Source organism: Phoenix dactylifera, chromosome 2, assembly GCF_009389715.1.
Source record: "Phoenix dactylifera cultivar Barhee BC4 chromosome 2, palm_55x_up_171113_PBpolish2nd_filt_p, whole genome shotgun sequence".
NCBI lineage: Eukaryota > Viridiplantae > Streptophyta > Magnoliopsida > Arecales > Arecaceae > Phoenix > Phoenix dactylifera.
In genome coordinates, this window is record NC_052393.1 from 7,516,206 (window position 1) to 7,527,153 (window position 10,948).

Below are 10,948 nucleotides of genomic sequence, written 5' to 3' on the forward strand. Positions count from 1 at the left end.
TGGATGAAGAAAGGAAGGGGAGGCCTGAAACCAAAAGAGAGTTATCATTTAGACACAAGCCAATAATCTCGCGCTTGGATCCAAAAATTGACGCAAGCCAAGTCAAACAAACCATTGAGAAACCATCTGGAAATTATGAGAAAACTAGCGACAGCTACCATTTTCTCATGCTTGCTCTTTTACCCGTCTCCCCTCCATGCCCAGGAAGCGGGCTTTTCTTAACAACTACTTATCATAGATGAAGTCCTCGTTACGTCTATAAAGAGAAGAGGAGAAGGGAGCTCCTACGAAAGCAAAGGGAAGGTCTGTAGAACCTCTGGAAGGTGGTTAATTCAATCAGCTCCGTAGAGGAGGCTTTCTTCATACAAAGCACCACTTTTTTGAGAAGAGGAAGCAGAAAGCATCATGGACCTTCAATAACTACTGGTCTTATCATAGCATTTCCTAAACCATGAGCCCTCCCACTGACCACGGAGTCACGGGCCATGTCGCCACCCTTGTCATCGCATCTCTCCTGGTTTTGTCGATCACCTACTCATGCTTGTCGCCATCAACAGAATCAATGTCTTTCTTTCGACTCCAGCGCTCATCAAATGCAGTGAGTTCCTGTTTTTTCTTTTTTTTGGTTGATGAATTAAATTCCTGTTTTTTTTTTTAGTTGATCATTTTTTGTTGGATGAGTTTGGTTTTCTTTCAAGCATACAAATCCAATGTTTGATGGTCTCTGCAACCATTAAACAGAGGAGAAGCAATATTGTATCTTTGGCACCATCCGTGTAACAGACCTCCTCTCTCCCTTTACGGCCTTGTAAATTCTGCTCTTCCTATCCATTATAAATATCATTTCTGAAATGAATAAAGTTGGGGGAAGGTCGTTCTTTCCTCGCCATTATATCAACAAAAAAAACAGAAAAAAAAATCGACGTATAGAGTCATGCCTTCTATGTTTCTTTCTTTTTGAGAAAAATGAGAATAGCAGTGAGAATACCAACTAATAGATAGCTTTTGATCAAAATAATTTAGGCACTTTGTGACTTCTGATTTCTCAGCAAAAAAAAAAAAACATGGCTTGAATACTTGGGAAACAACTGCATCAAAATTCCAGTTTAGAACCTCATACTATGTGGAGGGATGCAATCAATGGGTCATGATCCAGTTTGCCACAGTAGATTGCTATTCTTCTCTAAACAAAGTAAGAAATATCCAAACTGGACCATAGATTGTGGCTTCTGGTCCTTGGGGAAAGGGGTAGTTGGTTTGGTATTCAATTATTTCAATAAAAGATAAAATAAAGACTTACGTAACGTTACTTCTTCCTTGAAATGTGGTTTATTGGTGTCAATCTTGCATCACCGACCCTTGGCGTGCGTACTTTGTCAGCTTGCTTTCATTTCACAGCTTGTCCTTTGCAAACTCGTATGCCTTCGATTCGCTTACGTTTTTATATTAGCCGACTTCTAGCTATGTCATCTTCTGGCCCACGAAAGCTCCATCACCCGCAATGCATGGGGATGATTTGACGCAGAAGGGGAAGGAGAACTCATACATCAACTCTTACAGATATTTTAATATCTTATTTAGTATGAACTTCTGTTGTTTCTATTTCCTGGAAAGAAAGGAGCATCAAGAGGAGCAGACTTGTTAAAAATTGGAGTGTCTTCATGATGGGTTTGGACAGCTTGAGGAGGTTTCTTATGCAACAGTAGAGACTCCCTCAGGACAAATCTAAATAGTTCATTCATCCCCTTGACAACATATAATTTGAGGTTCATAGTTCATTTGAGGGTTCTGTTTTTAAAGCAGAACAAAAAATACTGTAAAGGTTCATAGCTCATTCCCTTGACAATACATAATGATCCAATATAAACTCTCTCAGGACAAATCTAAATAGTTCATAGTTTCATACATTATTTCTCATGAGCTTCCCTGTATGCGAGCAGACAGAAGTTGTGCCTAAAGATGAACTAGAAGCAGCTTTGGAGAGAGCTTCCATGGTGAATAAGACCGTGATTATTGCGGTTTTAAATAAGGCATATGTGGAGGAGAATGGCATGCTAGATCTCTTCCTTCAGAGCTTGCGGGAAGGGGAGGACACCGAGTTCTTGATCGGACACTTCCTTTTTGTTGCAGTCGATCAAACTGCCTTCAACAAGTGCAGGGCCCTGGAACTCCACTGCCACCAGCTCGACACAGATGGTGCCGACTTCTCCAAAGAGGTGTTTTACATGTCTGAGAATTTCATAAATATGATGTGGCAAAGAACTCTCTTCCTTGGGGACATTCTCCGTCGTGGGTACAGCTTCATCTTCACTGTAAGTCAAAATACAGAACCAGATCTTCAATTCAAATGCTTTTCTGATTCAGACAACTAATTTTTAAACACATCACCATTTAGATGCCTGTATCATCATGTTATGATCTAAAATTCAAATTCCACAACTTCATTACTGTTTTCAGTATTAAATCTTCTGAAAAATTATTTGTTAATAGCAAAAGAATCTCGTAAGATATGATATCTAGTACTTCTTTGGCTCATTTGTTGGGATAGGAACCTGAAACTTTTTGAATCCAAGTCTATGACCATGGATGGAGATCAGTTTGGTTCCTCTTGGATCACCTTGATCAAGGAATGTTATTGAGAAATGGTTTTCAGACTAGAGTACTAAGTTGGCTGGCTATCTCCTATCCATTCACTATGATGTTTCTTTTGTTCCTCTTCCCTGACCCCTGTTGGGACATCTTTTATTTGTTTTCTTTACTTCTTTTTTGTTGTAATTTTTCATCATCTTAATAAATGGATGATGGGGCTCCCATTCTTTACACACACACACACATGTATATATATATGTATATATATGTATGTATATGTATGTATATGTATGTATATGTATATGTATGTATATGTATGTATATGTATGTGTATATGTGCGTGTATATATATATATATATATATATATATATATATATATATATATATATATATATATATATATGTATGTATGTATGTATGTGTGTGTGTATATATGTATGTATGTATGTATGTATGTATGTATATGTATGTATGTATGTATGTATGTATATGTATGTATGTATATATGTATGTATGTATGCATATGTATGTATGCATGTATGTATGGATATATGTATGCATGTATGTATGGATATATGTATGCATGTATGTATGTATCTGTGTATCTCTGTATATGTGTATATGTATACATGTATAAGAATCTATGAACTGATTAGTAAGCAATGACAAGTAAAAAGTTCAACGTGAAAGCAGTATGGACTCTGTCCATAGCCACTGAGATTCACTTATTTTGGTTGTCATATTAGTACGTATTTTATGTTATATAATTTTGTAGAGTATAAGAAATGAAAACTTGCAATTCACTAGAAATTGCTAAATTTCAACCTAACATTTCTTTTGTGAAAAAGTTAAATATTATTATATTTTTGAAAGCATTCTCAATTAATCCTGTTTTATCAAAGTAATCAAAATCAATATCAAAGTTTTAATCAACCAAATTGAATGATCAAAATATTCTACAACCTAATAGTAATAGCTGATTGTTCATTGGGTCAAATTTAGATCGGCAAACACCTTACAAGTCACTCCTTCATAGTCAAAAAAAATCACCCTCCCAAAACAACAAACAGGTGTGAAAGAGCTTCTTACCTTTCCTTTCTGCTATCAGGATATGGACGTGATGTGGCTGAGAAACCCATTTGCCAAGTTAAGTTATGATGGAGAGGACATGCAAATAAGCTGTGACTTTTACAATGGCCGGCCATTGGATGATTCCAATTTCATTAACACTGGCTTCTACTTTGTGGCATCAAACAACAGAACCATTGCACTATTTGATGAATGGCATGCATCAAGGAACAACTCTGCAGGCATGAAAGAACAAGATGTACTGGCTCGGATGAAATCTCATGGTGTATTTAGGCAGTTGGGCATGAAAGTGAGATTCTTAGACACAGCATACTTTAGTGGGTTCTGTCAAGATAGCAAGGATTTCAGCAAAGTGACCACAGTGCATGCAAATTGTTGCTGTAGTGTGAAAGCCAAGCTCATTGATCTGAAAGCTGTCCTTGAAGCCTGGAAGACATTTAATGGCACATCGAGAGTCACATGGCCTGAACGCAAGGCATGCACAGGGAAGGTGAGCATTAAAAAAAATCATTTTCCATGAATCAACATGTAATATAGGCACTTCAAGGAAATTTCAGCATATATTTTATAGCTAAACATCTTAAAAATTCACATTATTGCAAGTTAGAGATTTTCAAATAAAAATGATGTCAGCTTCTCTGAGCTCATGTCCCTTAATGTTTTTTGTGGTCAGACAAATGCTGCCCGCAAAGATAAGCTCGAAACAGCTTTACAGGAAGCTTCCATGGCAAACAAGACCCTGATAATTGCCATAATAAACAAGAAATATGTGGAGAAGAATGGCATGCTAGACCTCTTCCTTCAAAGTTTACGAGAAGGGGAGGGCACCAAGTACTTGATCAGACATCTCCTTCTTGTGGCAGTGGATCAGACAGCCTTCAACCGGTGCCAGCTCCTAAAACTCCATTGCTACCAACTTGTCACAAAGGGCACTGATTTCTCCAAAGAACAGTTTTACATGTCTGATGGCTTCATCAAAATGATGTGGCAAAGAACTCTCCTCCTTGGGGACATTCTCCGTCGTGGGTACAACTTCATCTTCACAGTAAGTCAAAAAAACAACAGATATACAACAGTTTGTGAACTCAAACAATTTTTTGGTTCAGGGAAAAAATAGTTGACCAAATCATCATTTTATGGTCTATAATTCAAATTCTAGGACTTGGTTCCTGTAAAACACATATAATTTACTAAATCTTCTGGTAAGTCACCTTTTTATACTAAATTCAACTCTCTTGAGGCATAACATCTCCGAACCGAGTATAAAACTTTCAATTTGAAGGCATCATTGACTCGCCCATGGTTACTGAGATTCACTTATTTTGGTTGCATATTAGTATCTATATCGCATTTTCTAGTTTTGTAGAGTATGAAAAATAAAATCTTGCTAAAATTCAACATAAACCATATTATTTTGTGAGGGAAATAAATTAATGTTGTTGTACCTTTTAAAGCATTCTCAATTGATCAAGTAAATATCAAATGGTATTAAAGTTTCGCTCAACCAAAGTTAAATGGTCAAAATATGCTATAATTGAACAGTAATAAACGATTACTGATGGGGTCATATATAAATCAGAAAATGTGTTACAAAGTCATCGCTTCCCAGTCAAAAAAGTTAAACTTGGCCAAAATAATTCCAATCCTTAGAAAACAAGAAATGATGATGAAGTTGTTCTTACCTCTCCTCTCTGCTGTCAGGATATGGACGTGATGTGGCTGAGAAATCCATTTGCCAAGTTAAATCATGATGGAGAAGACATGCAAATAAGTTGTGATTTTTACAATGGCCGGCCATTGGATGATTCCAATTTCATTAACACTGGCTTCTACTTTGTGGCGTCAAACAACAGAACCATTGCACTATTTGATGAATGGTATGCATCAAGGAATAACTCAGCAGGCATGAAAGAACAAGATGTGCTGGCTCAGATGAAATCTCAGGGTGCATTTAGGCGGTTGGGCATGAAAGTTAGGTTCTTAGACACAACATACTTTAGTGGGTTCTGTCACGATAGCAAGGATTTCCGAAAAGTGACCACAGTACATGCAAATTGTTGCTGTGGTGTGAAAACCAAGCTCATTGACCTGAAGGCTGTTCTTCAAGTCTGGAAGGAATCCAAGGGCATATTGAATGTCACAATGCCTGAACACAAGGCATGCACTGGGAAGGTAAGAATTAAAATGAACAAAATAAGCAATGTAGGTTCTGGTACTTACTATAGATTAGAAAGTAATCCTACAGACTTATGTTGGTTGTGTTTGTAGCAAGGTCCACTGTACCGGTACTGATCAGTGTACCGGTGGCAGCCCAGACCGGTATGTACCGGTTCCGTACCGGTCTGTACCGGCTCCGTACCGGTACGGCAGTCATATTGGCCAGTTTTCTAATAAAAACTTCTGGTACCGGATCCCACGTTGATCTGGTACCGGTCCCAGCCCAGACCGGTTCGTACTGGCCGGTACGGCATATCCTAGTTTGTAGCATATGGAAATGCTAATGGTTATAGTTATTTGATGATTAAACATCTTAAAATGTCAATTGTTGCCATATAGAAAGTTTACAATAAGAAAAAAATCATAGCTTTCCTGAGCTCATGCACCTTATTGTTGTTTATGGTCAGATAGATATTGCCTCCAAAGATGAGCTAGAAACAACTTTACAGGAGGCTTCCATGCCAAACAAGAACCTGATCATAGCAGTATTAAACAAGGCATACATGGAGGAGAATGGCATGCTAGATCTCTTCCTTCAGAGCTTGCGAGAAGGGGAGGACACCAAGTTCTTGATCAGACACCTCCTTCTTGTAGCAGTTGATCAGGCAGCCTTCAACCGGTGCAAGCTCCTAAAACTCCATTGCTACAGGCTTGTCATAAAGAGCACCGATTTCTCCGGAGAGCTGATGTACATGAACGATGGCTACATCAAAATGATGTGGCAGAGAATTGCCTTCCTCAGAGATGTTCTAAAGCATGGATACAGCTTCATTTTCACGGTAGGCTCAAAAAAATGGATGATGGAAGAGGGTGCCCAAATCTGGCAGCCCACATTTAATTAAAATTGCAGTTAATAACTTTATAGGCTTAAAATTACATAAATTTTATTGTTTTTCCAATTTTAACTAAATACAGCTAAAGCTTGTCGAACCTTTTTTGTTCAATCAGTCGACCATTTCTAAATGGTCATAAAACCTTAAAAGCTTATTACGTATAACAGCTGAAGAAGATTAACATCATTTTAAAAAAAGAAGGAAAAAAAGAAAAGAAAAGAAAACTTTCTTTTAAAAATTAGAGAAGATTATGCATAATTTCTTTCGCTTACCATTTCTTTCTATTATCAGGATATGGATGTCATGTGGCTGCGAAATCCATTCACAAAAATGAACCACGATGGAGATGACCTGCAGATAAGCTGTGATGCATACAATGGTGAGCCACGGGATGATTCCAACCCCATCAACACTGGCTTTTACTATGTCGCCTCAAATAACAAAACCATTGCATTATTTGATGCATGGCATGCATCAAGTATTAACTCAGCAGGCATGAAAGACCAAGATGTGTTGTCTACTATGAAATCTAAAGGTATATTTAAACAATTGGGATTGAAAGTGAGATTCCTAGACACCCTGTACTTCAGTGGGTTCTGTCAAGACAGCAGGGATTTTAAAGAAGTGACCACCGTGCATGCAAATTGCTGCCGCAGTGTGAAGGCAAAGCTTGCTGATCTGACAGCCGTCCTCAAAGTTTGGAAGAGTTTTAATGGCACAACAATGGTCAGGTGGCCTGAACACAAGGCATGTGCTGCATCGTGGATAGAAGACATCAGAATCTAGCTTCCACACTCAGCATCCTGCTTCCTTTTTTTCCCTAATACCGAACATCTAGGAGCATTGATATCATAGGCAGGTACAAATTCACTCTAAAGTTATTTGGCAGTGAACATACAAAAGATTAGCAGTCTCCCAGTGTAGAGTTACTTCCATTTTGTCCTTCAATAGAGTTGAGTCTTTTGAATCATTAACTGCTTCAGGAAACATAATAAGGCAGCATCAGCATATTTTTGCTGTCTTACTATCTGCCTGGACTAAAAAGAATCGCATCTTGAAAATCTCAGATTTTTGTGCACGAAGCCGAAATGACCGAGGTGCCTTGGACATTTCCTAAATTTTTTTTCATGAGTGGGAAAAGAGCCCAGTTTGCCACTGATTTAGCTTGTCAAAGGACAAATTAACCTAACCGGCAATCGTAAAGTAATATGAGTAGATATTAGTTGCATGTGAACAATGCATGTGTTGCTTCAGACTGTAAATTTAAACCTATACCCATCAAAGGTGTGCAGAAAAGGATGAAGATTTCAAAATAGCATTGTAGAGGCATGCGAAAACAAAGTCCAAGAATGGGATATTTTTCCTTTACAATTCTTAGGGAATTTGGGGCTCTACCATGTGAAAGTTAACCTTTGTAAAGTACCCTAACTCAAATTGGCAATTACCCCTATAGACTAGGAGGTATTTGTTTAATATTGTGACAAAGGATGTGATCAGTATATTTATGTACCAACCAACAAAATCATTGTTGCAAATTATTAATACCTAATTTAACAAAAGCAGAAGATGAATCAGCCTGTAAAAGGAGTTGTATTGTTCTAATGATCCTGCTTGCAGGACTCATCCTTTTCTCCTTATTTCATTTCTTTCTTTGTAACCCTCTTCATCACTTTAATAAAAAACTTTAGGGACTTTGTGCCTATTGTTCCCTCAAAAAAAAATTTGGAAATCTCAAAAGCTACTAAGGAACAACAATAAGGATGCGACAACTCAAGATCATAAATGCCTGATGTAATCATAAATGATGATGTAAAATTTTAATTAAAGTGAATATAATGGTATTCATAAAGAAGTCCTAACCTGCAAAAAGAATATAAAGCTTACCATAAGTCTCAGCATTAAATGAAGAGCTTATTCAAAACAAGGAACTTGACTGATAAGCTTGCAGAGGTTGGAACCATCTCGAGAATACTTATCATCAACTTCAGAAAAACACTGATTCCCTCTTGGGTCGCAAAACCATAAAACCCCAGGTATATCTTCTCCATCAGAAATGCTAGCATCTGATATTCATTCATCAGTTCCAATTATTATGCAGGCAAAAAAAGAAAAGAAAAAAAAAAGATAAGCAAATAGATGAAACGACAGCAGCACAAAGTGATTAGAAACTATGGTGGAAATGTGGACAGGAGACAACATGGTACAAGAGCATTACTAGGGCAGAAAACAAACACAGATCATACGACTTGATCAAATGAAACCTGAGATTATTCTGCACTGTAAACTGTAACAGCTAAATGAAAACTACTTCTCAATAAAAGTCTAAAGCATAAAAGAAAAGAATGACTCGAGTTCCTCTTACAAACTATCTATCCGAAAGTGTGAACTCGGAGAGCAACAGAGACATTGCTATAACCTCAGAATCTACAAGCTTAAGTAAACTTGCAGTCTTTCCATCAAAAAAAAAAGGTAAACTTGCGGTCATACCTGGAAACTTAGAGCAAGATCAAAACGTATGTTTTCATCTAAATCAACAAGCTCCAAAAAGGTAATTTTTTTTCCTTCCATAAAAATGGTGGCAATCCGGGAAAAGAAAAAAGCCAAAATCTAAGCTTGCTTAGTGGTTCCACATCAGAATTGACCTAGCTCTTCAAATCTTCTAGAAATATTCGGGCTCGTAAAACAAGAAATCTTGAACCCTTGATTCGAATCAGGGAAAATCAAGGGGATCGAGGAGAAAGAATAGGTGTAGAAAAGGAACGGAGCAGAATGAATCAAACCTATAATGATTGCACTGAGGGCATTCTTTGGTACAAATTGCACTGAGAGCGATCGAGGATGATAAGGACGACGCCGTCGGAGTAGTTTATTCCGCAATAAGTAGGAGAAAAAAATTTATTTCTTAAAAATTATCTACTTCGAACACATATTTTTTGATATATTTTAGTGGAATAACCAATCATAAAATACTATCTGATATTGTTATTACTATATTGATTGATATTTTATATCTTGTTTTTCAAAAATTACTCAAATATTAGGATAATATATTGCTTAAAATTTTTACTTCAATATTTTGTCCAGCTAAAAGATTATTTCCATAATAAAATGGTGTCGATCACCCACCCGAACGGCCCAAGAGATCTTTTAAAAACTTGGACTATTTACATCAAAAAACCTTCTGTTGTTTAAAGAGATCATCCACTACGTCAATATGGGGACTCAGTTGGAAATCTCTCTGAGGCCGTGTCCACGTAGCCACATGGTGATTAGTTCATGAAACAAAAGTCCGCTTAGATCTCCATTTAGTCCTAATGACCACATGGTCCCTCTTTGATGCAGACAAGGCCTGGTTAGGTTTACTTCCACTCTTACAAATCCAGCGAGATTTGTTCGCAAGTAGGTATTTGGTTGAATTTTTTAACCAAATACCTAGCTACTTAAGAAAGTTAGGCAGAGCTGCCACCTGACTTGCAGGTTTCGGTTTGTTCATTGATTTGCATGTGGATTCTTTGACGACTCAGAAGCTGTCTTTACTGTTGAAGATGGATGCTGCTAGTTTTTGTTCATTTCATTTTTAGAGTTTAGTTTTTTATTATTCTTTTCTTCTTTCTCTTTGTACCCAAAAAAAAAAAAAAAAAAAAGTTAGGCAGAGCTAGGTTTCTCTATTGTCTCATAGAGATAAAAGAAAAAAAAAAGTCTATGAATATCCTGGATGGAGCACATCTTAAGGACAATGAAAATGAGACCAATAACCCGAATAGATTCATAATAAATCTTGATCATAATGGATTAATATTCTATTGTAAATTTAGGAACCACTAAGAATATTGGTCAACATCATGAGATGCTATAATAGCTATCCATCGATGGTAAAAATTTTGTGGTAACCCTAGTAGTTTTTGATGGGTCCTCCTTCACCATTTAGTTTTCTTAAATAATGGTGAATATTTTTTGAATGATTAATAATATCTTTATCAAGCACTTTCATTTATTTACTTGTATCTCTATGAGTTATCTTTGGCGATGAGCTGTTAAGGAATAGTCCACATTGAAAGTGGTAGGGATGGGTTCGTGTGTCTATCAACTTGGATTTATCCTATTTTTTGACTGAAATCCTTTGTTATTAAGTGGAATTCAATTTGATTTTTAATGCATGTCATGCCTAATCTGGACTAGTTTGGCTCGAATTATTCAAGATATATTTTTTTGATATGCG

At 36.9% G+C, this 10,948-nt stretch overlaps 1 protein-coding gene and 1 long non-coding RNA gene across 4 annotated transcripts; one reads left to right on the forward strand and one right to left on the reverse strand.

Annotated features, from left to right (window-relative positions):
- The first annotated feature begins 234 nt into the window (after nt 1-234).
- On the forward strand, nt 235-8,258 carry LOC103710771. The gene is made up of 7 exons (XM_008796651.4): nt 235-598; nt 1,941-2,312; nt 3,699-4,169; nt 4,353-4,724; nt 5,381-5,851; nt 6,304-6,675; nt 7,021-8,258. The coding sequence occupies exons 1-7, from the start codon at nt 452-454 to the stop codon at nt 7,513-7,515; spliced, it is 2,700 nt and encodes an 899-aa protein (XP_008794873.3). The 5' UTR covers nt 235-451; the 3' UTR covers nt 7,516-8,258.
- Nucleotides 6,477-9,588, reverse strand: LOC120106541. Of its 3 annotated transcripts, none has more exons than XR_005508678.1 (4): nt 9,510-9,588; nt 8,614-8,792; nt 7,002-7,091; nt 6,477-6,579 (listed from the first exon to the last, which is right to left on the reverse strand). It is a non-coding gene; the product is annotated as an uncharacterized LOC120106541 (long non-coding RNA). The 3 variants fall into 3 exon arrangements; XR_005508677.1 differs by lacking the exon at nt 6,477-6,579 and adding an exon at nt 6,594-6,716; XR_005508679.1 differs by lacking the exons at nt 6,477-6,579; nt 9,510-9,588 and adding exons at nt 6,594-6,716; nt 9,217-9,503.
- Between the last annotated feature and the right edge of the window lie 1,360 nt (nt 9,589-10,948).

Bases quoted from the DNA above. Each gene is read 5' to 3' on its own strand.
- LOC103710771 (XM_008796651.4), top strand. From the start codon at position 452: ATGAGCCCTCCCACTGACCACGGAGTCACGGGCCATGTCGCCACCCTT. The intron at 2,313-3,698 runs GTAAGTCAAAAT...TTCTGCTATCAG, and splicing joins GGTACAGCTTCATCTTCACT to GATATGGACGTGATGTGGCT. The intron at 4,725-5,380 runs GTAAGTCAAAAA...CTCTGCTGTCAG, and splicing joins GGTACAACTTCATCTTCACA to GATATGGACGTGATGTGGCT.